Source organism: Oxyura jamaicensis, chromosome 26 (assembly GCF_011077185.1).
Source record: "Oxyura jamaicensis isolate SHBP4307 breed ruddy duck chromosome 26, BPBGC_Ojam_1.0, whole genome shotgun sequence".
Taxonomy (NCBI): Eukaryota; Metazoa; Chordata; class Aves; order Anseriformes; family Anatidae; genus Oxyura; species Oxyura jamaicensis.
In genome coordinates, this window is record NC_048918.1 from 4,428,597 (window position 1) to 4,456,589 (window position 27,993).

Sequence of the window (27,993 nt, forward strand, 5' to 3'; positions counted from 1 at the left end):
GGCGCATGCCAAAACTAAACAAAGAAGCAGCTGCAAAATAATCCACTTTGATTTCAGATTTGTGTTGAGAGACTTTCATGTCTTTTGTCGTGCTTTTTTTGACATGTGAATTTTCCCTGAGTATTTTGCCAGTTTAAATGCTTCTAACTCCCAACCAGCGACGGGATCTGACTTGCAAAGACCCTTGGACAGTGACCAGCTACTTAGTATGACACCTTGCATTTAACATAAACATGATGGACAGCCATTATTAAATAGTTAAAGAGACTTAATTTGGGGCAGTTTATTGGCCCAATTCAAAAAATGTTCTTTTCTTGTAGCATGTGACTTCTTTCTTAGGATTTTTTCCTCCTTCCCAGCTTGTGAGCTTTCCAGACACAGCTATAACAGTTCTGCCCTGAGACTTGGCAATGCAGATAACATGGGAAGGAAAAAATTCTGTATGCCTGATTAGTTCTACAGGTTAGGTAAGCTCATTTCTCCCTCAGCAAATCAAATGTGATGCTCTACAACTCTTGTGTATCATCTTTTGCAGGTTATGAAAACCTACCATATGTACAACGCTGACAGCATCAGTGCCCAGAGCAAACTGAAAGAGGCAGAGAAGCAGGAAGAAAAGCAGATTGGGAAGTCGGTGAAACAAGAGGACAAGCAGACGCCACGCTCCCCTGACTCGACTTCCAACGTCAAGTTTGAAGAAAAACACGTTCGACGAAGCTCTGTCAAGAAAATAGAGAAAATGAAGGAGAAGGTACTTCCACAGTCCTGCTGCTGCTTGTGTAGAGTGCTTGAGTGGGAGCCCTTTGTAGTAGCTCAGTACACAAACCAACAAGTTCCATCCTTTGTGACATTCAAACACGAGTCTCATTTTTTGTGCAAGTTTTTAATATTCAGATTTAGGAAAGGCAAAAGCTAGCAGCAGGTTTGTTTAAGGATAATTGAATATCCATTTATATTGTCCTAGGTTTTGCAGTCACATCACGAAAACTAAAACAAGGTTAGGGTGTGAAAGTAACAATTGCTTTCTTGGAAGTCATGATTAACATGTTTTTTTCTGGTACAGAGTACAAGATCTGGGGCCAGATCTTTTGTTTAATGTTTCATGCCAGCTTAATGTCTGACCTCCCTGTGGTACAGCGAGGCGTGCAGTCCCAGACTGGCTTCATAGGCAGGACCGGTTGCCTTGCAATTGGTCAGTCAGGTGGGTAGCTCAGTGCTAAGGTTCAAGCCAACAGAAGGTGCACTGTTGGTTTTGGATTGATTCGGGCTCTGAAGAGGTGGGGTGCCTGTGGAAGCCCACGCTACCGATCGGCTTCCAGCAGCTGCTCTCTAGTGTTGGAGCTGGGCCATAATGAAGAGTCAAGCCAGCAGGAAGAGCTGAGCTATGGGTAGAGCTGGTATGGACTGTGGGCTGCGTGGTCAGGTCTCGCTTTGGGACCTACTAGCACAGTTGGGCTAAGGTTTGTGCTGTGACTTAGGTGAGTTTGAGCAGCAGACACTGCTCAGAGGTATGGTTACTGCTGAAGGTGTGGAGGTTATCCAGAGCTGTGCGTTTTAAAGGCACCTTGCGACCTGATAAACCCACTTTGTTCCTTCATTCTTCCCCAACCCCAGAGTCTGTTTTCAGATAAGACTTTAAATGCAAAGCTGTCTTGTATAGCAATGCTTAATTACTTCTAAATAATTGATCTAAATTCTAAGTTTCTGAGTCCTGGTGAAACCAGAGTCCAAGTGAACTAGGACTGTGTGAGCAGGGTGAGGTTCGTTCAGCGTACTCTGTTTGGTGTTACTAAAAATGCTGTTTTTGCTGCTGCGCCTCTTCTTAAAACATACTCTGGTTTTGGTTTCTCTTTTAGCGCCAAGCGAAATACACAGAAAATAGACTGAAGGCTATTAAGGCAAGAAACGAGTATCTGCTTGCTCTGGAAGCCACCAACGCGTCTGTATTCAAGTATTACATTCACGACCTGTCTGATCTCATTGATGTAAGTGCTGCTGCTGCTCAGGTGCTCGCAATGAATGTCATTGCCATTAACCCTCACACCTGCCTTTCCTTCTCCAACATCTTACATACCAGCACAACTGGCAACATCTCTACAGCTGTGCAGTGATGGCAGCCTAGAGAGTAACAACAGCACGATGATCTCATTAATCTGCTAAGTGAGCTTTTCTTTGATGTCACGCTCAGTCTGTTACACAGATAGAAGCTTGCACAATAAACCTGGCATTGGAACATGTAGGAGGAAGAGTTGCTTAGTTAAAATGAAACGGTTTCAATATCACGCTGTTGTTTGACATTTTCTATTTACTATTTTAAGCAAACCCTCAACTCAAAAGCACATTTCAAAAAAGGAGAATGTTAACTGTGAATTCAGTATACCAGCTGGTTAAAGAAGGCAAGGACAGAAGTGTTTTCTTAGATGCTTTCAACTGGTTTAAAAAAAAAAATCCATGCATTTCAAGGTTAATGTTTCTGGTAGCATATTTTACAGGAGGGATGGATCCCCCTGCTTTTCAGGCCTTCCATTCTCTGATATCCCCACCCACCAGCTCTACAGTAACGTGATGCATTTCTTCTGTCATTGGGACTGCAGAGCATTTTGTCAGGCCAGTTCTGAAAGGTGTCAGAAGAGTGTCAAAAATGATGGAAGTTCTGCTGCTAGCCACTCTGCAGTTTGCCTGTCCCTCTCTGCAGAGGAACAAAGAAATAAACTGTCTATAGAAATTAGCCCCCCTTTCCTTAGAATGCTCTCTGCAGAAGCAGGGGACAGAGCAGAAGGCAGAGGGAGCTTGTTCCCCAGCTGCCTACAAACTCTGTTTTGTAGCTGAATGAAAGACCCCAGTATTCCAGGGACCTCAATTCTACTCTTGGTAAAATGCAAAGAAAAAAAAAAAAAAAAAAGAATCTCCCCTCTTTGAAAACTCTTGAAAAAGCCTGCTAGGAGTCCCAGCATTTCTGACAAATACATAACTATTCCACTTCAGTGTGCAGAACTAGAGCACCAAATGCAGTGAACATGTTGTGTCTGGGTCACTGACTGCTGCTTGATCTCATTCTGTTTGCCAAGGAAAGCCCACTGCAGTCACTATTAAAAACACTCGGTTGTAAAGCCTGAAGGGAACTTTCTTTGTAGGCGGGCAAGTAGCTACCAGAAGTGTGTCTAGTCACAGGCAATAAAGATCACTTGGATCACTGTTAATCAGTCAGCCATTGCATTACCTAATGTTATATATAATACATTTATTCTGCTGATCATAAAATCACATGCAGTACACCTAGGTGCTTATTAGGTATTTAGGTATTTGTTTAAAATCTGTCCTTTGGAGGTCAGGATTGCCTGCGTCAGATGGCTCGCAAAATGCTGTTATTTCAAAATGTCATCTTAGGCAGTACCAAAGAGACCCGTTTCCTTTATACCTGCCCCCCCCCCCTTAGAAGAACTTTCTTGGTTAACATTGGCTCAGCTGGAATTGTGTCTGTCGTCTTGTTTTGTTTTGGTGGTGGGTTTTTATTGCTTTTGTTCTTTTTTAACCAATGATAACTTTATATTCTTCATACAAACACATACAAGGTGGGGATTCATCTCCCTGACATCAGTGGAATTTGTCTCAATGTTTTTCTTGAAAATCCTATGCATAGTTCCTCCCCCAAATACTGCAAATGTGCGTGTTTCAGTTGTCTGCTAACAGACTCTTCTTAGTACAGATTTGTGACTCATAGAGCAAAAAATCCGTTTAGATTCATAAACCCCAAACAATTTCAATACAGGCCTGAGATCTTTTAAGTAGTGCATTGACAAATGGAGGTTATCCAGCTTCGAAGGAAGTGTGAAGTGCTCTTCACTAAGTGCTCTCAGCTGTCTGGGGCAGTGATGCAGGCAGTGGTGCAGGACCAGAAGCCAAGCCTCTGCAGTACGTTGATTTGTCATTGCCCCTTGAGAGTGGCCGTCATGACTGTGTCCATCAACCCCCTTGCGTTCCCTGAAGCATTCGATTTATCTGAATGTTGCAAATTCTCAAAATCTTTAAAAGAAAAGCGTTATTTGCTCTGTTTACAGAAGGCAAGGAAAGATACGGAACTTACCTGGGAGCACCATAGATGTAATTCAGCTATCTCCTCGTTAGACACAGTGAATATAGATCTACTAATGCCTTTGATCTGAAGGATTGAAAATTAACAATGATAACCATTGACGGTTATCTGAACCATCTGATTAAAATAAAAATGCAATTTTTAAGTCGGATCTTAATTCTTTTCCTTGATCTAGTCGTTTGATATTACAGCCTGAAATATAATATAAAAGCAATCTTCAGAGTTATTTACAAATCCTGTTAGGCCAAACGCCTTTAAACTGGTCAGATTTGTACAGCACGTTGTGTCCCGGTGTCTGTGGAAGGATAACAGTGAGTTAAATCTTCACTGCGTGTTAAGAGCAATCAACTGACATAGCCCAGTAGTTTTGAATTCCCTGACTTTGGGGACAGAGGCAGTTCTTTGATGCTAATGCAATAGTACAGTAATGGGGAAGCTTGTGTAAACGGGTATCTCGTATTTATGGAAGGGTCACTGGGACAGATCTTTTTTTAAAAATGCATGGGTAAGTACGAGTCCTAGAGCTCACTTTACTCTTCCAGGAATGAATGTATTATTGCTGTTTTCTCCAGGACCTCATACTTCCCTTTCCAAATGTAAATCTCGTGCCTGTTTGAAAACCTCTAACTGGCAAAGGGTTAATCAGCTGTCATGTTGGGAAGTGAATTTGAATGAGTTATCATTAAATTCTTATAAAAAATTGATTTCCTTGGAGAGCGATTCCATCAAACATTTATATAACCCAGAAAAGGGACGGCAAGACTGATAGGTTTATAAATGGGTATGCTGGACTTTTAAAAATGTTCAAGTGGGGGAGTGGGCTGAAAAACGTTTTCTGTCACTAGCTTCAATAAAATAAAGCTAAAATACTTTGGCATCTTAATGCAGCCCTGCTGCTCGGTGAGGTGGGCTATGAAATATTGAGGCTTGTTTGACTTTCCAGCCCCACCAGTGAACTCCTCGTGCAGCAGAGCCGCTCTCCTTCCCGATGCGAGCGAGAGCAGGGAGGAAAGCTTGCCTTGTGTGGGTCTACCCTTGTGTGGGTATACGACAATTTGGCTCACAGCAGCAGGGAGAAACGGGAGGCTGCTCCTCTTCAATCTGAGCTGATTCCAACCATGGCTGGCCTGTTGGCCCAACTTGGACTGGCTTTCTTTGATTATTGCGGAGGGTGGCATTATCCCGTGCATGCCAAAACCAGTAGCTTTGAAAGGCTGTTTATCCAAGGCTGCCTCCACACGTGCAAATTCTCAATCAACTCTCTTTTGTGTTTTTGGCTGCCGTTTGTTCTTTCTGATTGAATGCAGTGTCCTTTAATTCTCTGCCTCCAGTCTAACCAGCAAGCGCTGCTCTTTTTACAAGGCTCCACACCTGCCACAGCACGTTGGCACAGGAGCCGGGCATCTAGCAGTGCTTGGAGACAAATTCAGGGAGAGCAGGGGATGGTCCGCTAGTCAGGCGCTCTCTTCCCTCTCCCTCCACCCCTCCTTTTTCTCCTTTTTCTCTTCTTTTTTTTTTACCCCGCGTTTACACACAATGACAGTGATGAGACCCAAATGATGGGTGAGGAGGAGATTTCATGTGAATTTTGCTTACAGAGCAGCACAGCAATCAAGCAGATGGTTTCTTTCTTTCTTTTTGGATAGTCTCCTAGCATATGTAATCTTGTTTGTAATTCCAAGAAGGTGGGCTCCTTTCTCGCTCACTTTATTAGATGCCTGAAAAATTCAGGCTGTTTCTGATCAGCTAATGAAAAGCGCCTTTCTCCCTTCTGGTACATTAATACTTGGCTGTGCAGCCACGGTGGAGATGAAGCTGCCTGATTGTCTTGCAGTGACATCATCCTCATGTCAGTAGTAGCCAGGAAATTCTTGACCGTGACCACTTTCTGCTTGAAAGTTTTTGCTCTTCTGTTTCACCCCAGCAATGAAGTCACCCCAGCCAGTCGCTGCTAGCTTTTTGGATGACTGTTCTTTATGTCTGTGATTGTACAAGTCGTGTTCTTGCTTCCTGAAGTACACTGAATTAAGCAGTTTTCTCTATTTTTACAGAAAACTGAGTGGAATAATTCAGATGCAGATTAATCTTCGCAGATGATCCAAATCCTGTGGCTTGTTTCTCCCGATAATACTTCAGTGCATTGTTTTACTTAGAATAATTTTATTGAAAGGATTTTGGAGTGCTTTCAATGGGAATCAATGCCCCTGAAAGAATGATTAGAATTTAAAGAAATACACTGTCATACCATCGAACATGCCTGCTTTTAAGGTGCTTTTTCTTTTTGTAAACAGAATGAAAGGAGGTCTCTGGTACTCCATGAGAACTCCCCAAACTGTTATGGTACTTTCAAGTTGTGCTTTTCTTGGAGGCAAATTGTAACATGATGTAGAAATTTGCCTGGGATTATAGGCTGAGTTCTGCTTAGGGACAACTCCAGGGATCCCTTATCAAGATGTCTCTGCAATCAATGAGATGCGAGACTGCACTGGTACCTAGAAGAAAAAGCAACCATCACTTATATAACCTCTAGCCTTCTAGAAACATTTTAACTTTCATTTCAGAATGTCTTCACTTATTCATATGGAATTGTGTGTGTTTTTCCAGCAGTGTTGTGACCTGGGGTACCACGCTAGCCTCAACAGAGCTCTCAGGACATTCTTGTCTGCTGAGCTAAACCTGGAGCAGTCGAAGCACGAGGGTCTGGATGCCATCGAAAATGCTGTTGAGAACCTGGATGCCAACAGTGATAAGCAGCGCCTGATGGAGATGTACAACAATGTCTTCTGTCCGCCCATGAAGTTCGAGTTTCAGCCGCATATGGGTGATATGGTCAGTTTACGGCCGTCCTCTGGCTCTAGCTCTGTAAACACTTGCAGCTTCCCCTCTGCACTTCCTTCGTCTTTGATAGATGGACCCACTAAAAGGCCACCTGTTGGGCTCTATTTTGGGGAGGTAGAAGGGAGCCTTAGAAAAGGGAGCTGATAGCAAGAGTAAGCAGTGGCTCATGGTGTGGATGTCTGAATACAAGTGACCCTCACTTCTTGATGAGCAAAGCTACTGAAGATAGAAATGCTTAATTAGGCGTAATACTAAATGTAGATAGGGAACGGTGTTTTAGCCTCTTGTTCAAGCCACTGTTAACTCCTGTACCCCGAGACAGACTCTGAAGTTACAGATGTGAAGTGTGATCTGAAAGATACTCATTCCACACTTCAGAAACTAGCTTTTGTTGGTCTCATCTGTGTCAATGCATTGAGCTGTTTTGTTTTTCTAATACTATTGTCACAAAGATGAAGGAAAACAGATAAATTGGGTTAAAACATTAAAATAATGGGAGCAGTTTGAATCACGTAAGTTGAAACCAGTTCACAAATCTGAATAGGGATGCACGTACAGTGTACTAGTTTGGGTCAATTGGTTGGATTTCTATATTCTTCTCCCAAAAATTCAAGAAAAACTGCAAGGATTGTCTCTTGCAGCTGGCCCATTCTTTTGTTCTACGAGTTACAGTCACTGCTTAAGGCTCCTCTTTGTCCTGGCATTCTTAAGTGAATCCCTCAGACTGCAAATGACATTTTTTGTTTTTTTTCTGCGCAGTGGTAGTATCCCGTAAGGTAGTAGGAAGAAAAAATTACCTGCAGACTGTCATTCAGTTAACAGCTCACGTTCGCTGAGTCATTTATCTTGTTTCTTCTCAAGGCCAAATTAATGTTTATAAATGCAGGCTCGTAGACTTGTTGAAATGGTCCTGCTTATACCAGATTGAATATACGATTGTATATGTGCATGATAAAACTGCAGCAATGTCTGTCTTTAAAAGTAGCCTTACACAATGAAATCAATGTTTTCCTTTAAAAAATACTGTAAGGAAAGCTACCCCGTGCTGTGTAGGACAGCTAATTATTAACAGCACAGGGCAACCCGCTGTTCTGGCATTTTCGACAAATACCTAACCTCTTCTTTTCTATTTAAATTCCCCTGATTTCATTAAATAGTGAGTTCTACCTGTTCCTCTAGGTACAGGTAGTTCTGCTAAACATGCTGAGCTTGCTGTGCCCCAGGATGCTTGGCTGATAGCAGCAACTTCTTCTTGATGTGATACAAGCACACTTGCTTCTCCTTGGGGTTTTAGAGTGTGATTTAGCCTAATCACTGTGATCATGCACCCTCAGACTTCCAGAAGATATGACTACCTTGCATCAGTAAAAGCAGCTCGTTTGTTCCAGATCTTTTGAGATGTACACATTCTCTCTCTTTCGTTCACTTTTAAAGAAAATCAAGAAATGGACTGGAATTTGGTCAAATACATTCCTTTTCACTGATTGAAATCCAGAGTTAGTAAAGATTTAAAATGAGGCATTTTAGATGATGTTTGCTTATAATAATAATGAAGTAATTAAACTGTTCTTGATTACAATTTTTCCTAAAAATGGTGCTGTTTTTTCTTTTCCAGGAGTCCCAGCTGTGTGCCCAACAGCCAGTGCAGAGCGAGTTAGTGCAGAGGTGCCAGCAGCTGCAGTCCAGGTTATCTACACTAAAGATTGAAAATGAAGAGGTGAGCTAATCAACCCAAATCAACAAGCCTTTTACTGCTTCCACAGGGCAGTGGACTAATTAAGAAAGAATATAGTTGCTGTGATCTTCTTTTATGAAGACTTGTGATAAAATTTGAGAATAAGGCAGCTGAGGCCAGTAGGATGTTAGGTTGTGATTTTGCATGAAAGCTGAGTGCACGCAGAGGAGCCCCTGAAAGACGTGCACGTTTCTCTTTTCCCCATCCTTAAATTGCTAGGACTGGCTTTGTTGCAAAAGTTGTATTTGGATAGTTACGAAAAAGAGGTGAATTTAATGTTTTAAAGTGAAGATGAATTTGCATAACCAAAGGCAAGAGAGATTTTTTGTTTAATTGGTCATCTAGGGTGAGAAGAGCAGATCAATGGCGTTTGTTTATGAACATGTCAAAATGCCTCATCTGCACTTCTGTTCGAGAATTTTTAATCCTTGGGCAAAACTTGCAAACTCTTAATGTCTAGTAAGTTGATCCTGACCTTCAGAAAACAATTGCAGTGCAACAAAGCCTTTCTGTAATCTAACATTTCTTTTATACCCAGTAGATGTAATCAGAGAAGTAAGATGTTTACATCTTTCCTCCAGCACTCTTTGCTTTGAGGTTAAATTTCCCTACTTCTTTCTCACCCCAGCCTGTGGGATTCTAGCTTTTTTTCACACTGCTGGCACGGTCAGTGTGCTACCAACCCTTTGTTCATACAAACGGTCTTCTGTTAGTGACCAGAACTAGTACCTCTTTTATGGCCCGCAGGATATGAAATGAGTAATACTTGTTTATTAGTAAACCACTCTGGGGTACCATTAACTATTTTTTTCCTCCATTTGCCACATACCTTCTTTTTTTTCATGCACTCTTGTTCTTGCTGGACAGGTTAAGAAGACCATGGAAGCTACGCTCCAGACAATCCAGGATATAGTCACAATAGAGGACTTCGATGTCTCAGACTGCTTTCAGTACAGCAACTCTATGGAATCTGTTAAATCCACAGTCTCAGAAACGTTCATGAGCAAACCAAGCATTGCCAAGAGACGGGCCAACCAGCAAGAGACAGAGCAGTTCTATTTCACAGTAAGGAGTTAATTCGTGGTGTGAGCACGTGTGATGTTTTTAGAATTATACTCACAGGAGAGAGCAAAATAATGCTATCATCTTACAAAAATGCTTCTGTAATTGATTTTGGCTGAGCAGAGTTAGCATATCAGGTTTTCAAAACAGGTGCTTTGAATTCTTTACAAATACATCGGGATACATTTGTCTGTTGCTGCAAACTTAGGATGGATAAATTGTGTAAAATTTGATTTCTCCTCCATCTAAAAAAGAATTATCTGAGAGAAAACTTAATAGCTTGTAAATATCAATTTCAAACAATATAAACGAAAAGAATTCTTTCTTTATTACCCTCTTACAATTTCTGAAGTTCAAATAAGCTTTTAATTGAGCCAATGCATTTGTACAAAACGCTAAGAGCTTTTTATATCAAATTTCATACCAGACTGTATGTTTGTTTTTCCTAATATAGATTTATGTTAAACTGTTGAATTCTCTTCCATTTTAAAAATCTTTCCAAAAGAAGATGAAAATCATACCTCTTGTCTTGGTTTGGGCATCTTTTGCTATAGTTGGGCAGTATATATTACCCTCTACATTTCCATTTCTAAATTCGTGTTGCTTACTACCAATTCTGAAGTTTCTGTGCAAATTAAACCTGTCAGCTAGTGTATGTCAGGCCTTGATTTAAAAAAAATAAATCAAAAAGCCTCCCTAGAAGGTGAACCTGGTAATTGAGAATAGTAGGTGGAGAAACCAATTCAATTAAGAAGGGATTGACCAGCCTGCCCATGGTTATGAAACTAGAAAAATGATTTTTTAATTGAACTCTAATTGATCCCTCCCTAGAGAGGGGCTGTTATGTGTTCAGGCAGGAGACAAGCCCAGGGCTGTATCTGGCCGTGGCTTTGGCATCTCCTCGTGTTAGCGCCCTGCTCCCCGAGGGCTGGGCGCTGGAGCCGCAGCGGGGCTGCAGGGAGCGGGAAAAGAGCCGTCAGCAGGGCGAAGCTGTTCCACCCAAGGCTGCTTTAGCCAGCCTAGTCAGGCACCTGATTCCTCTGCTGTTGGGCAGACTTGCAAATACCCCTTTTATGGGTTTCAGGCCTTGGATCTGTAGGGAGCAGTTACTGCAGCGTGTGAGAAGATGCTCGGACGAGTATAAACGAGAGCGGAGGCAGAGCTGAGCAGCGACAGGGGCGAGGCTTTCTTTGTGCAGTGAGAAAACCACAGAGCACGAGCAGTGCATGCATGCTATGCTACCTGCTGGGGAGCATGAAGTGAAAGGAAAATCCTGGTTTGAAAGGACGCTCCATGCTGTGCCGTAGCCCCAGGTGGAAGTGCCCCGTGCTGTACTGCTGGTTAGGCAGGGCTCCTAGGCGAACGCAGTGATGCCATGGTGGGCACTGGATCGAAGCACAGACTGCAGCGTCTGCGTGCTAGAGGCTCATCATTGTGCACTTGTGCTGAGACAGCTCTGTTGTCAGAGCTCTGAAGGAAGATTTGTATGCAGAACAGACGCCTAAACCTCCCTGTGCTGGTGGAAAGCAGGAAGGATGGCTGGCTGCGTGCTGAGCTATCACAGGTAGCCACAGTGGGGACGCAGCAGGGAGCTGGAAGCCAGGGGAGCATCCTCAGCTCCTGGCAGCTGCCCTGGCTGCAGCCCCGCTGCCTCCCGCGGCAGCACCAGGATGCTCGGTGGGGCTGCTGCCCTGGCTGCGATGTCGCCGGCTCCCTGCCCTACCCAGGAGGTGAACAGGAGGATGAAAGGTTTGATTCTCCTTACCTCCGAAGCCAGGGATGATTTTAGTTCTCAGCTGAGGTGTTGGCTTTTTCCTCTAGAAAGATTAAAACCTGGTACAATGCTCGTTCTGTGAAGTGCCATAAAAATGAATGTAAATTTATTACCAAACCCTTAAGACGTGAGGAAGTATTATACAAAATTCCCCTGCTAGTCAGTCTGACAGAAATGTCACCCTGCTTCTGTCACCGTGCCACTGCTCCCACGTTCAGCCGCTGGCTCCGATTCCCCCACACCCTGAGCCGAGCACCTGGGCTGGGCCGAGGGAGCCGCGCAGATTTTGGGGCTGGAGGCAGGCAGGGACGTGGGACAGCGACAGAAACTGATTTTCTGTATAGCCCCCAAAGCGCGACATCTCGTTTCCTGCAAGGATGACGAGGCCTAGTTTGCGTGTGGCTTCGTTCTGTATTCCACCTGCCCACTGGGTCGTGCTGGAGAAATCCTGGAATGAGTTTGGGCTTGGAAGGGGTGGCAGCTGCACGCTTCTGAGGAGGTGGCGGGTGCAAAGCGCTCACCATCTCCAGCTAGCAGCACATCTTCACCTCTTTCTTCTTTACAATGTGGAAATAATGTGACTTCAGGGTGCTTTTCCTGCCTTATCTGATCGTACTTCGTCGACTCCAGCAGTACTGTCAGAAATGAAATCCTGAGGAGTTCTTCAGTGCTTTGATTTCTTTTGACTTTTTTTTTTTTAAGCCATGAACTGAATGCCAGTGGATCTTCGTAATTCATTTGACAAAAAGCCTGAAGCCTTATTTTGAAATTACTTATTTTTTTCATCAGTGTACTGCTAGCTGGCAGGATACAGAATGTTAGGCATGAGGAAGTATAAAGAACAGAGGAAATATGTGTTCCTAATTGTAAGGAACCCTCCCTTTTTCCCTTGAAAACCAATCCCTGCTGCTCCTCCGTAGGCAGGCAATGTTCTCAATGCGACCGCCGCAAATGCGTCAGAACCCAAGCACTCGGAGGAGCCTCCGCACGTGCCAGAGGTCGCTGAGCCCGGGCAGGGAATCCAAACCTGCTCTCTCTGGCCCAAACCATGGCCCTTGGGCAGCAGAAGGCAGTCCCAGGTTTTATATCTGTTTCAAAGGGAAGCTCAGCTCGTCTCCAAATCAAGTTGCTTTGCAGATCTTTAAGCATCTGTTGGAGCTATTTTGAGAAGAGCCTCCCAGTGCTTCCATCTCTTCGCCCGAGCTTGGCTTTGAGACAGGGCGCTCGGCACCTTCCACAGTCACATTTATCCTCAAATCCCTGCTTCAAATTCTCAGGTTCTTTTTTGCAGCTTATTCTCGTCACGTTTTCTTAAGTCAAAATTGACATAAAAAATTAACCGGTTAAGAAAAAACACATAGGGCTTGGCAAACAGGTTCTACAGAGAAATTCCAAAGAGTGATTTTTTTCCACAGTGATCACGCTTCCTGTGTTCTTCTAGAACAACAACAACAAAAAAGTTGAAGTTTTAGAGTATGAAGCAGGAAGTGCTGAGACTCCCCAAAGGGACTTAATTCTTGTGAAATTTGTGTTCCAATTTTATCAACCAAGGGGACGTAAACCACGGGCTTCAGCTGTTAATTAAAGCCCCAGCTCAGTCATTTTCGTCTTTCTTGTCGGTACACATGACTGCTGGGGAGCCCACGATGGAAACTAGACTAGCCCCTGGAAGGTTCCCCCCATCAATATTTCTCAGTATCTGTTCCTATTGCTCCTTGATTCTTTCTGCCCTACACGTAGGCTGCCATTCTCATGGCCTGCATAGGATAAACATGGTCCAGGGCACTCTCATAGGTAAAATGCCATTTTTTACCTTAAGGATTTGCAGCCCAGTTTGGCAATACCGGGCCAGAACTGGGAGGAACTGAATAGAATAGGGAAAGCATAAGGCAGGAACAGAATCTTGCGTTATTAAATGAAAATCCTTTCTCTGTGTTTGTTTTCCTAGCTTGATTTTTAAAAATATCTCATGTTTCTGAAGAATGGTCTGTGGTATTTGCAGAATTCTGTGCTATTCATGTATTTTTGAGTGTAAACACATCCTAATTATAATGTGGCCGGCTACTGTGCAACAGAGTATTTCATGTGCTGCAGCACAGTGAAGATAAATAATGCTGTTCTGAGCTGCAAAAGAGATGAAAGAGCTGTAAAAATAGCATTTGCAGAGCTGTGAAAAATCAGAAACAAGTGGGAAAAATGACTGTATGATTGTATAATATTTCACCGAGAGAACAAATCTGAACGTAAATAATATCTTTATTTGTTGTGTCCCATTTCCCCCACCCAGCCCTGTGTATCATCCAGAGTGGAGGCAGACGCAGTATTTGACAAGTAAAGTGGGGTGAGAGAGGTTAAGTGAGAGAATAAGCACAGTAGCAGCCTTTTAGTTTGTTAAAACAGATTGCTCATTCAGCTGGCTGTGACGCGGGAGGGAAGTGCATTTCCACTGCGCCCTGTCTGAAGAAGAGATGCTTGACAGCTTCTCAGATGTCTGAGAGATGCCAAACATGCAGCTGATTGCACAGTGCAACAATAGAAATTATGCTGCAGATATGTATGGACCGAGCTTCACATTTGCAAGGTGTATAAACCAGGGGGTTCAGTGCTTCCTTTGTGCTGTAAATTCTGATGCAATTCGGTATTTGGCATTACATTCAGAATCCAGTAACCTAAAGATGCTATCAAAGAAATCCACTGTCCTCTCCTGATCTTGCTTTTTTTCCACTTTCACAGAAAATGAAAGAATATCTGGAGGGCAGGAACCTGATAACGAAGCTCCAGGCCAAGCACGACCTTCTTCAGAAGACCCTGGGAGAAAGTGAGTCTGGGACCTTCTTGCCCCTGCTAGCCAGGCTGGTGTGCTTGCTGCATTAGTCAGCTGAGCACAACTGCCTTGGATTACTGGTGCAAAGTGGACACGCTCATGTTTTATGAATATATTTTTTTCCAATCTGCATGATGGAGAAGCCAAATGACCTACATGGCTTCTTGATGAATGGCGAACGGAAAATGCTTAATGAGTCACTAATGCACATGGCTTGTTTGTTAACATGAAGTGGATGCCTGCTCGTTCATCCTGTCCCCTCCCCATACACCTGATAGTCTGTATTGGGGTGAACCTTGTGATTTACAGGTTACTGAGTAGTTTAGAAGCATTGCCTCACCAGGCTGGTTAGAAGTTTCATTTGCATGGCAGATGAGCTGCGTCTTGCCTCTGTGGTTCAGTCCAGACCAAGGTAACGTGTGTGAGCATGGGCTTTTGCAGGGAGCATAACAAATATCTTACATGCTCTGAAATTTGTTGCCTATCTGCAGGGAATGAGGCAAGGGGCAGCGGCCAGACCTGAATATGCATTTGCTATTAGTGTCAGAACAAAGGAAGATTTCTTTCCCTTCATGGTATGGGCAAATCCTGTTGGCCAAACAAGCTTAAACTATGCATCCAAGTTTCCATAGAAACCTGTCTGCCTTGTATTTGCAGAGGAGGTTTAACAGCCTAAATGTCAGGTCAAAAAATGGCTCAACTCGTTCCTGGGTTTATAGACCAGAGCAAGGGCTCGTGTTTTGTTGTGTAACTTAACTGGACTCCCCACAGTTTATGGTGTGTAAATCTTTGGAATGAAAACTTAAACAGCATGTGGTCTTTTAAGAGCTTTCCTTTCAGTTAAAAAATGTACTATAAAAATAAAATAGTTATTGCTGCAGTAATTAAGAGCTTCGTGTTTATCGGACCTGAACCGCTACAAGGTAAGGACGAATGTTGTCAGTGCATCGTGCGTTGTTGGTTCAGGTTCCTCATCTCCATCTGCCCTGTAAAGAGGGTGGATGAAGGCAGAGATCTGTGCCCTTAGGGTATTTTTCTTCTGCCTCTGAATATCTCCAAATGACACCCGTGCTGCCCCTGTGACTAATCACATTCCTGGATCATAGCTGACCTCTGCATACCGAGGCCTATTTCCTCTTAACCTGCCTGCCCCTTGAACTGAGCTCATGCTGTGGTGGGGGGAAAAGAGGAGGAAATTAAATGTGATTCCTGTATTGCTGTGGAGGTTTAAAGGCTGCCTCTGTTTTTGTGGGGTTGCTTTGCAATACCAGGGCTTTCTTAGCCACCCTGTGAAGGGACCCAGTGTATGTCAGGCTGAGCTCCAGCAGTTTCTGAAAAATTCACCCCCGTCATCTGGGAGATGAAAAGGAGCTGAGCGAGCGAGGTACATTTCGTCTCCAAAATCAAGCGAGCAGGTTAATGGTATGAACTGGGACCATGCCTAGGCTTATTCATAAAATGTCACTTAAATGGGAAATGGGCAAATAAAATTCCTTTCACAAGTCCCAGGAGCATGTTTAGAAGCTTTGCTGAAAAACGTGCATAGAGCTGCATGTCTTCGTTCCTGGAAGGTTTGCGGGTTTGTTAAGATTTTTATTCTTCTTTGCCCCATTCTCAGGTGACATTTATAAGCCCTCTTGCAAATTACCTTAATCTAAAAATGACAAGTTCCAGTAATAAAAATAGCAGCAAGTCTTCCCATCTACAAGTAATTATGTCCCTGCCTACTGTACACATTTGTCACTGTAATGTAGGAGCCCCTTGATGTTGCCTCAGCCATGTAATTTATATATATGAATATTCTATGATGGAGATGGGACAGATGGCTGGAAATTCTGCTTCAGAATAACATTTTCATGTAAATTATGCACTGTTTTGGCTTTACGTGCGGAGAGGAAAGTAGCTTTCAAGATGCGTTCAACTAATTGTCAGCCGTCAGCAATTAGACATTTCCCTCCTTCATTCTTCCATCTCCCCAGGAGCAGGAAGACATTGTAGGGAAGGTGGATTTTCAGCTATTGTAAAATCAGTGTGGTTTCACTGATGGTGATTTGGCCGGTACAATTCCCAAAAGCACACACTAGTTTTCTGTCTCTTACTCCTCGCTGGGCTATTTTAAAACGCTGCCTGCGTTAGCGGTAGTTGTTAGCTTGGCTGCTTCCTCACAAACCCAATGCAAGTTAATGGAACGTTTTTATAAATATGTTTGTGGAAAATATCATTAAACGTCTGCCTCCCAAAATAGCCTAATGCTAGCACGTTCATCTGTGGGCTAACAAATCTGTGAATGTTTCCAATCTTGCTGAGTGGCTTTATAAAGTATAATCTCTCTCCCTACCAATTCCCCTGGGAAGGGGGGAGGCAGGGAGAGGTTGACAAGCCCAGTTTTTTGGCATGAGAACTCAACAATTAGAGTGTGCAGGGAACCAATTTTCATAAACAATACTTTCCAAAGAGTCCTCGGGCAGCCCGAGCTGCTTTCTGTGTTTCCTGGGCAGCTGCGGAGGAGGACGGGCTCCGGTGGTCCCCTGGGCAGGGGACAGCCACGTCCAGCCCCCCGCCTCTGGCTGTTCTCCTTCCCCTCCTTCCCAAACTGTCTTTAGAAAGCAGCCAAAGGTATTTTCCGGTTCCTCTCCCTAATGCTGTATTATTTTTTTTTGTCTTCCCCACAGGTCAAAGGACCGACTGCTCCCTTGCCAGGTAGGTGTGGCTCAAGGAATCACATTTTAAGGAAAATCTGCTGCAAATTCATTGCTGCTGTAGATCGGTGGCCAGCCCAGGATATGCATGTGTTCAAAAAAGACATTCGTATAGCTAATATATAACCAAATTCGTGCTAGTTCACAATACTTCTTCTCACCCTGGTGCATCCAATCCACACCAGGAAGGAGATGGGCACAAGTGAGAAACTGTTAAATTTGGCACCGTCACCCAGAGTATTCTTTGAACTAAGATTTTAACAGACACGTTGCTGTTCTGTAGGAGCAGTGGGCCCAGGGACTGCAGGGTGTGCAGGGCTGAGTACCGTTGTGAGCCAGGGAGGAGAAGGAGATGCCCTGGGCCTTTTTGCTCCGTCCTGGTGATATTCTCTGCTCTGCCCTGGAACTGGATTGCAGCAGTGCAGAGGCCCTGGAGAATTAACTTCTCATTTATAATTAGGACCAATCACAGAGCAATAACTAACCTTCTCTTGATGGGGTTTTTATAAAACATAACAAATCTCCATCTCCAAATTGATGGATTCAAGCAGCTCCGCTGGGCACGAGGAGCTGGAGCAGGGGCTGTGCATCATCCTGCCGGTTTAACAAAAGGAAGGTGATTACTGCTGATCCAGAGTCATTACTACTTTTCAAATTCCTTACAGCAAAGCAAAGCTGACAGGTCCTAATTAGAGCCTGACATCTGTAATAATAAAATATTATTCATCATGAAACAATTTTAAATATCAAAGAATCATTACTGCTAATAGTTTAAAATAGACCATATTGTCTCTGACAGCCCGTGGAATCTGATTTTTTTTTTCATTCAGTGTTTTTGATTTTTTTTAAAAGGAATTTCCCCTGAATTAACACATTGCACACTCTTTTTAAAAATCACAGTTCTAATCACCTTATTTATAATTCAGCAGCCATCTGCCCTTGCAGGGAATTGGCTTGAATGAGAGACATTAGGGTCTTTCTACCATTATCTCTCATGCTTCATTTTTACCAGAAACTATAGGAATTTTAAACCTCATTAATAAATTTTGCGGGGGAAATCCTGGCAAAGGAAGGCCTTTTTTTTTTTTTTTTTTTTTCTACAGTTCCTGTCTATCAGCGTGGCTGAATGAGACCATCATGGTTGAAACTGAAATGGCTTAGCCCGGCTGGTGCGTGCTGGAGTTTGAGGGGTTTTATTTATTTATTTATTTGAAGTCTCTCACGAGCTGTAACAAGGGATCCGCAGTGACAGTTGTTAGCAGCACAGCAGGGAGGCAGCCTGCTCCCACCTGCTTCCCCCCCTCCGCAGCGTGGCTCTTCTCGAGAAGTGCTCTGAGCAATTTATAACAAACTTCATCGCCAGCGAGGAGCCGCACAGAACAGGTTTCCATATGGTTGGAATTAAAATGTCAAGGGTAATCTTTTGTCAAAGCAGTGGACTCCCTCATGTCTGTTTCAGGTTTTTAGTGATTTAAAGTTGCTTCAAAATCTTCTGAAGTTCCAGAAATTGAATGAGACTAAGTCATGATGATTGACTTGTGTGTCTGACTCCTTCCCTCCTCCAAAATCAGCATGGTTTGGAATAGCAAACGAGCAAGAACTGCAGTAGTAGAGGATTGTCTTGACTTTTTCTCTTCTCTGTTTTTCCTCCTGCACCGACTGTTCTGATCTCATCAGCGGCAGACGCAGCTCCACGATAAGAAAGCAGGTAATAAACATTTGCTTAGGTAATGAGGCAGGGGTGCGTATGTGTGTGCGTGCAGATGAATACAGCTGGAAAATAGGAGTATTTTTATCCTTCCCTCCTTTCCTTACATCAGCCATTTGGTTCTTGTTTAACTGGAACTAGTGTCTGCTAATTCAGTAACTGAAATCAATAAACATGGATCCGCAGCCTTGATTCGTTGTCTTTGACAAAATTTTAAGACGATTTTATTCTGTCAGTGGTTTGGAGAGATCTGCAACCAAAAAAGCCAAACAGCCTTGAGCTGTCTGGACAGTCATGGTTTATGGGCTTCATGCTGTTGTATTTCTTTGTCCCCTTTCCCTTTATTTTCTGTCTGGAATGCTGTTAAAGCAGCACCTGCTTGCTTGTGCCTTCTTGGAACAAAGACTTAAAACAGCAACGCCTTGGGTTCCTGGCTGTAGTGGATAATCTATTACTTTTTAGTAATGTGCTTCTTTGAAATAAGGGAAAAAATCTAACATAGTAGTTTGGGAATCCCAGTCTTCCTGTTGTCTTTGGGCTGTTTTTTTTTTCCTTTTTTTTTTTTTTTTTTTTCTTTTTTTTTTTTTCTTTTTCTGGTAAGCTGGCCAGGCTTGCAGTCTTGGAGCACATTCTGCTCTGGGTTTTTGGAGGCTTTGAGGTTTGCATTCATCACCAGTCATTGCAGTGAGTCCAGATGAGAATTTCTAGTCCTGTTTCTGTAAGATGGTCTTCTACTGGGTGTAATTCTGTCTATTTCTACATGGTTTGGGATGGGTAAGATAGGTAAGGGTGCTTCCCTCCTCCCTGTAGGGGCAGGAACCGAACAGTGCAGCTGTGCACATCAAGTGAACCCACCATCCCATCCCACCTTCTGTTTGAAGGTGTTGCTCCTCTGTAATGGTTGAATTAGTATTTCAAAGCTGTGTGTTCTGATCTTTTTTGCCATCACTCTGCATTCTGACGGCTCTCTTTTTTTCTGCGCATGCAGGATTCCACGCAAGCCATTCCCCTGGTCGTGGAGAGCTGCATACGATTCATTAGTAGACACGGTGAGTTTATGGACAAAAAGTATCCTGTTTTATATCACCATTCATTTCATAGAAACAGAAGCTTTCTGAAATGCTCTGAGTAGCTTGGCACACGATACTTACACAGAATAAACTAGAGACTGCAAGATAAAAATCCTGCACTGACTTTTTGGCCATATTCTTGGTATTGTGTGTGATTTTTGCAAATGGTTACTGCAAATAACCGACCCTGTAGGTATGGAGCAGCAAGCTGTCATTCCAACAATATCACTTCTGTTTCCTCTGAAGTAAGGTTCCCATCCTTAAGTACCACTCATGCCTCACCTCCTATCACCTGCTTTGAGGCCTGAAATGTGGCCTTTACCAATAATAATTACGCTTTTCCTAGAGGAGGAGGAATGCTCCATGTGATTGAACGTAGGAGGTCAAGTAGTCAATTTATTGCTTGCTTATTGGCACAATGAGATGATTTATCCCTGTTTGAGTTTGACTTCATAGCCTGGAAAGCTGTGAAAGATTCTATAGGTTTATTTTAATTTGTTTTCGTTTTTAATCAATATCATCTGTTAGTAGCATGTGAAACAGCTGTTAATTAACATATGTAGAAAGAGGTTGAATGTATCTTCATTAACCAAGACATAGAGCCAGATAGCAGGTCCTGTATCATTTTCCTTCTCTAATTACCGTTTCACTTTAGAAACTATGATCTAGAGTCCCATTCTCATCATCACCTGGAAGAACCAACTGCTGCAATCCTTTACGGAGCTTGTAATTGAACATTTGCTAGAGAAATCATTGAAACCGTGTTGCAATGGGAACCAAAGCATGATAAATCAGTGCCATCAGGAGATTGTATTTTTAGAAGCATATTGCTGGTCAGCTGGTTTGGCTTAGATCATCGACAGAAAGATTTTCCAACACACTCAACTGATGTCTGCACCAAATGTCATGGCATGGTCTAAAAGCGTAATTTGGAATTAGAAAGAAAGTGCTTTTAAATGACAAATACACCTAGACAGAAGAAATCGTAAAACTGACTGCCTGACACTATTACATTGTAGGAATTAATTTTGTTGGAGGCAGCCTGAGTGACGTTTGGCCATGTTTCACTGTGTAGGTGTGGGCTGCGTGTCGTTCTGCTCCTTGCTTCTGTGTGCTTGGGATTTGCTTTTCCCTGTTGTGTAGCTGCATGTCACAGCTGCTAGATGCAGCCGTATACTACAGAGGTTTCATGGCATTGTGATTAAAACAGTAGCAGAAATTGAGAGGAATAGCAGGGCACAGATGCATTCAAGAGAGCTTATTGGTTTATAGCCATCGTTATAAATAAAGCAGAGACATTGCAACATTCCCTGTTTCAGAAAGCACACAATTAAAAGGCTTGAATGAATACAAGTTGATTTTCCAGCTGTGAAGACTACTTTGCTCATTATTTGAGCTGTGGCAGTTGTTGCTCATCCTACACATAGCAACAGAATTGTGGCGATGGCAGCACGTTGGGACGTCTCGCCTACTTGATAATTGGTTTTCCTGACTTTGCTAATACCAGCATTTTAGCAGGAGTGTCTCAAAGACTGTCCTGGAGCCCTCTATATCGGGTCATGCTGGAGGAATTAAATGTTTCCGTTTCAATTGGCTGATTTGCCCTGGGCCTTTGTGGCATCGCTCTTGAAAAGTAAACTGCTTCATTGTGCAGTTGGCCATATTTTACTTCTGGCTGATGTATTGTTAGCTTATGGCTTTCTCTGGCTTGTAAAATCCTTTGGGATCCTTCGGGGTAAAAGATGACAGGCACGACTGCTACATCTAAGTTATTCTGTCAATTCACTAGGAAGGGCTAATATGTTTTCTCATTGGTGCCAAGCTGTTTTTACATACTATGTATGTGCATGGACATGTAAGAGAAGATGGCTTTTCAAAGAGCATGCTTTTGTCTGGGTTTGTTTCCTTTATCATATATAATGAGGGTGCCAGCTGATTTTATGCCTCTTACTGTCTCCCAGGTTTGCAGCATGAAGGAATATTCAGGGTGTCTGGGTCACAAGTCGAAGTGAACGACATTAAAAATGCATTTGAGAGAGGTAAGGAGGATCTATTCCACTATGTCAGAAATTATTGCCAAACGTATTAATTCGTGGAAGCATTCCGAAACGGCATGTTTTGAATGCAACTTGAGTTTTGTTCCTTCAGATTTTGTTTCCTAAGTGGCTGTAGCCCAAACACTTCTCTAGTGCTCATTAACCTTGAACGCTCAATGTTGTTTGGCATTATGCTTTATATCTTGTAGGCTGTCTGTATAATAAATATTCTGAGCTCAGTCCTCTCCCACGTCCGATAATTTATTGATTATTTGCAGCACTACAGAGAAATTCATTACTGGATGTTACTGTGTTTTTCTACCTGTTTCCCTGTACCCTCTGCAAGCTCTTTGTAAATAGACCGGCTCCTGGAGAAGGAAATTTTGTGTATTCCATATTCTGGTGGCTTGGCCACATTTATTTTAAATATCAGCAAGGCAGAGAATAAATTTCAAGATGCTATAAACTTGATGTAGCTTTTAATAGATTTGATTTTCTATGTAAAGAACCATTCCATACAAAGGCAAAGAATGGCTGGGAGCCTCCTGACTCATCAGCTTCTAGCTGAGCTGTTTGCCCTAGCAGAGCAGGTTCAGGAGAGCTTGCTCTTTAGGTAATCCTGAAGCCCCTCTCCCCACTTGTACTTGGGTCACTGACAACGACAGGGCTCATGTTAATTCTCTGAGTACATCCCTCTAAAAAATACGGTTGGTATGTTTCTGTGCTTGCTGTTGGGAGGAGAGATGAGCAGTAATTAATTAAGCATAGCAAGGTTATTTTGCTTTTGGGTAGAGAGGAGTTTACTGGGTAACGTGGCATCTTATTTCATCTGCCTTTGTCTCTATCTATTTGAGAATTAAAACCTTCAAGAACAGAGCAGGCAGAAATGTGTATGGTAGTCTGCGAGTAGAGCCGCGATATCAGACTGAAAGACCCCTTTTTAAATGAAGAAAATGCTCATTGTGGGAAAATAGCCACTTGTTCCAGCACTAACATACAGAAATAGAGGTGTTTTTTTTTTTGCTTCATCTCACTTGTCTTTGGAAAGCGTATGATATACAGAACTGACAAAGTTAACAATAATGTCTCTGCAGTTTATTACCTCGCCCAGAACCCTTGGTGGCAGTTAATATCAAGGATAATGCTCCAGTTTATAGTGGCCCATTTATTATCCAGTGTGTTATTAAGATAATAGGCAAGCTTTGGTAATTCCAGTCACATAATGGATATATATAGCTTCAATTTGAGGTTTGCCCTATCATTAAATCTAATTATATCTGATAGGGAGTTTTCCATAGGGAACAACTCCTTAAGTGGGCACCTTTTTTTGGCGATACAGGCAAACAGTGGCATACCTACAGTGACAAATTATTTGTCCCAGAAACACCCCCTGCAATTCAGCGTGAGGTGTCTGTCCTGCTGAGCCCATAGAAGATGCTCGTTGCCCTCTTACACGTGCAGTGAATCAGCTGAGCTCCACTTGTGAGTGTGCATGAAGACATACAGGCTCCTGGACCCACGCTGCGTTCCCCTTGGTGATGGCTCTGTGCAGCTCACACCCTACTGAAATATCTGGAGCACCTCTGTGGGGCCGTGAGCCCGTGTCAGACCGAGCTGGCTGGTGGAAAGCTGCCCCAGGTCTCCAGGGATGCTGTCAGAGGCTTCCCTTCCTGCTGCTGTCTGCAGGGGAGCTCTGCCTCAGCTGATTTTAGTTGGAGTAGGTGGGATCGGCATCATGCTGCATAAATCTTTTTCTCCAGCTGAGTTGCATCCTTGCAGTCTGATTCCTTTCTCCAGCATTCTGATTTTTCTTACCTGTTTTTTTTGCTTGGCACCAAGGTGAAGATCCGTTGGCTGGGGACCAGAACGACCATGACATGGATTCGATAGCAGGAGTTCTGAAGCTCTATTTCCGTGGGTTGGAGCACCCTCTCTTCCCCAAGGATATCTTCCATGATCTGATTGCCTGTGTCAGTAAGTATATGAAGATCTGAAAAGAAATGAGATTTTTCCCAATCTCATCTTTTTTTTTCCACTCCCCCTACTCTTCTTCCTGACTCCAAAGTAAGTCTTTATGGCTTCTGAGGTGGGCTTTGTGCTGCACAGGTATCACTAGCCAGAGGCTGGGCGGTTATCTGCTTACAGGCATCCTTATTCTGATAGGATTTTTTTAATAGAAATGAACAGATTTTAAGGGCTGTCTTGTGGATTATTCTGAGACTGTGCTTTGTGACGGGGTAATTTAAAAAAGGAGTAAAACAGAAACCTCTGCTTCTGGAAAAATAATCTTTTAAGACCTTTCATCAGGAGATGTCAGAAATGTATTCTTGGAAATGGGAAGCATTTCCAAGAGGGTTTCTGCCCTGTCCTTTCCCTAGCGTTAATGGATACCCTGGCTATGTGTCTCCTGCCATGCTCCTGCATGCTCTGTTTAGCTAGCAAGGCAGTAGTTGTTTCAGCTTTTAGCTTCGTGACCACGAGGGTCCATCTATTGACTCTTGTTAAAGAACTTCAATCATGAGGGTGGTCACAGTCCAGTTGTTAACATTTTTTATTGTTTTTTAAAGCGGTTATGGTGGGCAGGGGGTTGTTTGTGTTTTTGTACTTGAGCAACCTCATTTTAAATGGCCTGACTATTGCCATGTTGCTGAGAAAGAATGAATGATTTCATTGTCCCAGTCATGAAATGGCCTTTGCGGTAGCAGCCTTTGAAGCAAAGCAGAAGATAACTGCTTCTAAAATGACTCGTGGTTTTCTTCTCCTGATAAATGCATTTACAGAGTTGAATTCACATTATATAAAAAGAAAAATCTGCTTCCAAATAAGTTCTCCTTTCTGAGATGATTTATGCTGCCCACTTATTTCTCAGTAGGCTGCTGCACACAGAGCTTTTTGCCTCACTCCTTAACTATGTTAATTTTCCATTGAGTGTTGTACAATTTCTTTTTTAAACACCCACCTTTCTAAGCTAACTTGAATGAGCTATTGTGTCAGAGCTATTGAAAGAGATGACATCCAGTTCTCCCACGCTAGGAAGGAGCTTGCAGTGAGGCTTCACGTGTTCAGGGACCTTCATTGTCAAAGGCATCATGAGCAGGTTCTGCAGCCTTTGTGTTCCCATGCCAGGCAGCTGGTGAATCCAGGAAATGGGCAGACCCTTCCTTGCTGTGCTGCTGCGTTGGCTTCCACTTTATATATATATATATAAATATATTTTGCCCAGGACCTATCGTATTTTACTGGCTGCATTCAGAGTCAGTGGAAAGTTGTGGGTATGCTGATGTTGTAACTCTGTGGTGCTCTTTTTTCTTTTCAGCAATGGATAATTTACAAGAGAGAGCGCTCCACATCCGGAAGGTGCTTCTGAACCTGCCTAAGACCACTCTGATCGTAATGAGATACCTCTTTGCATTCCTCAATCAGTGAGTATCCTTGAGAGCCCCACGGCCCTGCTGTATGTAGTGCTGGGTATAAAAGGATAGATGGCAGAACCAGCCCCGATGTTGCTGTGTGCAGTCTGAGCAACGGTTCAAGGTGCAGATGTCATTAGCTTGCTATTGCATCTGTCTTCCTGGGCTTTTGATACTTGCTGAAATTTATCCTGATATTAATGCAGTCTCAAAGGAGCTCCAGAAATGAAAGTCAATAATGTGCTGGTAAACTAATCAAAAAGTGATACAAAGGAATCAGAAGTTGGGTCCCACACCAGCAAGGAGCAGTGTTTACTAAGTGTTGTGAGTGATGGAGAGTGAGCTTATTTTTTTAAACTGTCCATCACATCTGGCTGGTTCATTGGACAGCTTGACAGCAAGAAATCAGTAGCTTCCTCCAGTACCATGGTCTTGACACCTGAGGTAGCATTAAAGGAAAAATGTCCTAACTGCAAGTTGGCAGATTTAAATGTTCTTTCTTTCCTGTTGAGATTGGTGGTGTTGAATCTAAATGCAATGCTGCTGTTCTTCATCATGCTCATCTTCAGAGCGAGAACAAAAGAAAAGAGATTGCATTAGGAAGTATTCTAAATCTCCATAAGGGGGTTAAGCTATAAACAGGGATTTGAGCAGTGCTGGGATCAAATCAATAAGGCTTTTAAAGTCCCTTTGGGGTTTCTCTTTTATTTCTTTGTAAATGCCACCAGTCTGTCATGTTTTCATATGAACTTAAAACATTCACATCCCAGCAAATCAGCTTTAACAGCAGAAAGCCCAAAACAAACCTTCCCCTCTCAGCTGTGTTCTCCAGCAGTTGATGGTGATGACTGATAATGTTGTTTTCTGTTGTTAACCATCCTCCCCACTTCTGTCTTCTGCAGTTTATCTCAGTTCAGTGAAGAGAATATGATGGATCCCTACAATTTAGCCATCTGCTTTGGGCCAACATTGATGTCTGTGCCTGAAGGTCATGATCAAGTCTCTTGCCAAGCTCATGTCAATGAACTGATCAAAACCATCATCATCCAACATGAGAACATCTTCCCAGGACCAAGGGAGCTGGAGGGTCCAGTCTACAGCAGAAGTGGAAACACTGAGGATTATTGGTATGATAGATATCACTGAGGAGAAAAGGAATGGGTGCATATTTTCTTACTGGTTAGCATGCTCCAGTCATGAGTTCTGCATTATCTTAAGTCAGTATTCAAGCATCTAGCCTCTCAAATCTGTATCATGCAAGAGAAGATGGCTCTGGTATCCCTGGAGAGTCATCAACTTGAAAAGAAATAAGCTGTTAGTAAGTAGCTATTGACTTCTCCAACCTGTGCCCACTTATCTTGAAGGACAAGGTTGTGCAAGGATTTTCTTGGATATTCTGGTTCTTCTTTTTTTTTATTTTTTTTTTATTTCCCTCTTGCTTTTGCATTTGCTCCGTGTCTCAAGTGGCTTTTCTTCAGAGGTAGGGTCACTTGCAGCTGAACCTAGAGAACCGTGGCACCGTTTAATTTTCAGGACAGTGCTGGTGATGGGGGGAGGGGGGAGGGAGGAATGCGAAATCACCATTTCCATCCAGCTTAAAGCTCTGGAGGCCTGGCCGCGTGCTCAGTCTGAGAGCAACATCTGGAAACAATTCAGCCAGCGCGGCTCCTGTCATCTGGGGTGGAAGGTGGGGGAAGGAAAGGAGGTGTTTTCTTTCCTACTGGCCAGGCTGATCTCTCCCACTGAAAACGAGGAATGTTAAATTTTGTCCTGCTTCTCCCCCCCCAAGATCCCTCCTCCACTGTCCCAGGAATGCAAATGATTATTTTCATACACTAAAACAAATAAGTTTTAAAATGAAGTCACTCTGGTGACAGAGCTAGCCTTGTTCCCCAGCTTGTTTCAGAGGAGCTCTAACTATCAGCTCACTCCGTGTACGTGCAGCAAGGAGCAGCTACTTTCTGCTAACTGCTGTGTGCAGAAAACTTGCCATGCCTCTTTTGGAAAACTTCTATTTGATTTTACCTTTTGTGCTGATATTTTTTGTTGATGTTATATATAAATGAATTGTATAGGAAAAAAAAGAACTTAAGAATTTTTGAAACCATCAAGAAACACATCAACAGGAGTGTTCGTCACGTAAGGTGAAGAGAATAAAACCATGGAATGTGCAGCACAGCTTCTAGCATGTGTAACACTTGTGCATACACAACCTCTGGTGTGTGTGTAGCATCAGTACGTAGGACGCAAAATGTCCTGGAAGGTAATACCACTTTTCTCAGGGCACTTGTTTTTTTTTCATTGCCCTTCCTAACCACTCTGACCTGAGACCCATTAAGCAGAGAAGGGTAGAAGCGAGCAAGGCAGGCTGCTTAATAAAGCCAGGAAGAAGCATCTGGTTCCCATTCGAGCCTTCTCACAGCCCTGGTATTTAGATAGCTGCTAGCGATTGCCCACAGGGCTCCTTGCTGCAGAGCGTGCGAGAAGCAGAGTGAATCTGTTTAGTTTAGCTGATTCATCAGGGAATGAAGTCTGCCGCGTTTGTAATTGCATTGTGCCACTTCGCTGCTCTGAGCCACCTTTTTGCCTAGGAGCTCGCAAGCGATGCTTTGGCACTCGGGCTGCCGGGGCTCGGAGCCATGGCTCGCGTGCCCAGGCTCTTGCAGCATGGGTCAGCAGCTGCCCAGGAGGTTTGGAGCAGCTTGCCTTGGGCAGAGAAGGACAGGGCAAGGTTCAGACTGAAA

General features: G+C 43.2%; 1 protein-coding gene across 4 annotated transcripts in view; it reads left to right on the forward strand.

Annotated features, from left to right (window-relative positions):
- Nucleotides 1–27,993, forward strand: part of SRGAP2 (SLIT-ROBO Rho GTPase activating protein 2) — a 104,556-nt gene that overhangs the window by 58,937 nt on the left and 17,626 nt on the right. For 3 of the 4 annotated variants that reach the window (XM_035346947.1, XM_035346949.1, XM_035346952.1), the window contains exons 5-17: nt 536–751; nt 1,857–1,985; nt 6,698–6,922; nt 8,547–8,648; nt 9,534–9,731; nt 14,236–14,320; nt 16,999–17,026; nt 18,703–18,733; nt 19,722–19,782; nt 21,765–21,842; nt 23,679–23,813; nt 25,156–25,261; nt 26,152–26,376. In XM_035346947.1, the coding sequence (XP_035202838.1) occupies nt 536–751; nt 1,857–1,985; nt 6,698–6,922; nt 8,547–8,648; nt 9,534–9,731; nt 14,236–14,320; nt 16,999–17,026; nt 18,703–18,733; nt 19,722–19,782; nt 21,765–21,842; nt 23,679–23,813; nt 25,156–25,261; nt 26,152–26,376 (1,619 nt within the window). The remainder of the gene's footprint in view (nt 1–535; nt 752–1,856; nt 1,986–6,697; nt 6,923–8,546; nt 8,649–9,533; nt 9,732–14,235; nt 14,321–16,998; nt 17,027–18,702; nt 18,734–19,721; nt 19,783–21,764; nt 21,843–23,678; nt 23,814–25,155; nt 25,262–26,151; nt 26,377–27,993) is intronic. The other variant, XM_035346948.1, reaches the window with a different exon arrangement.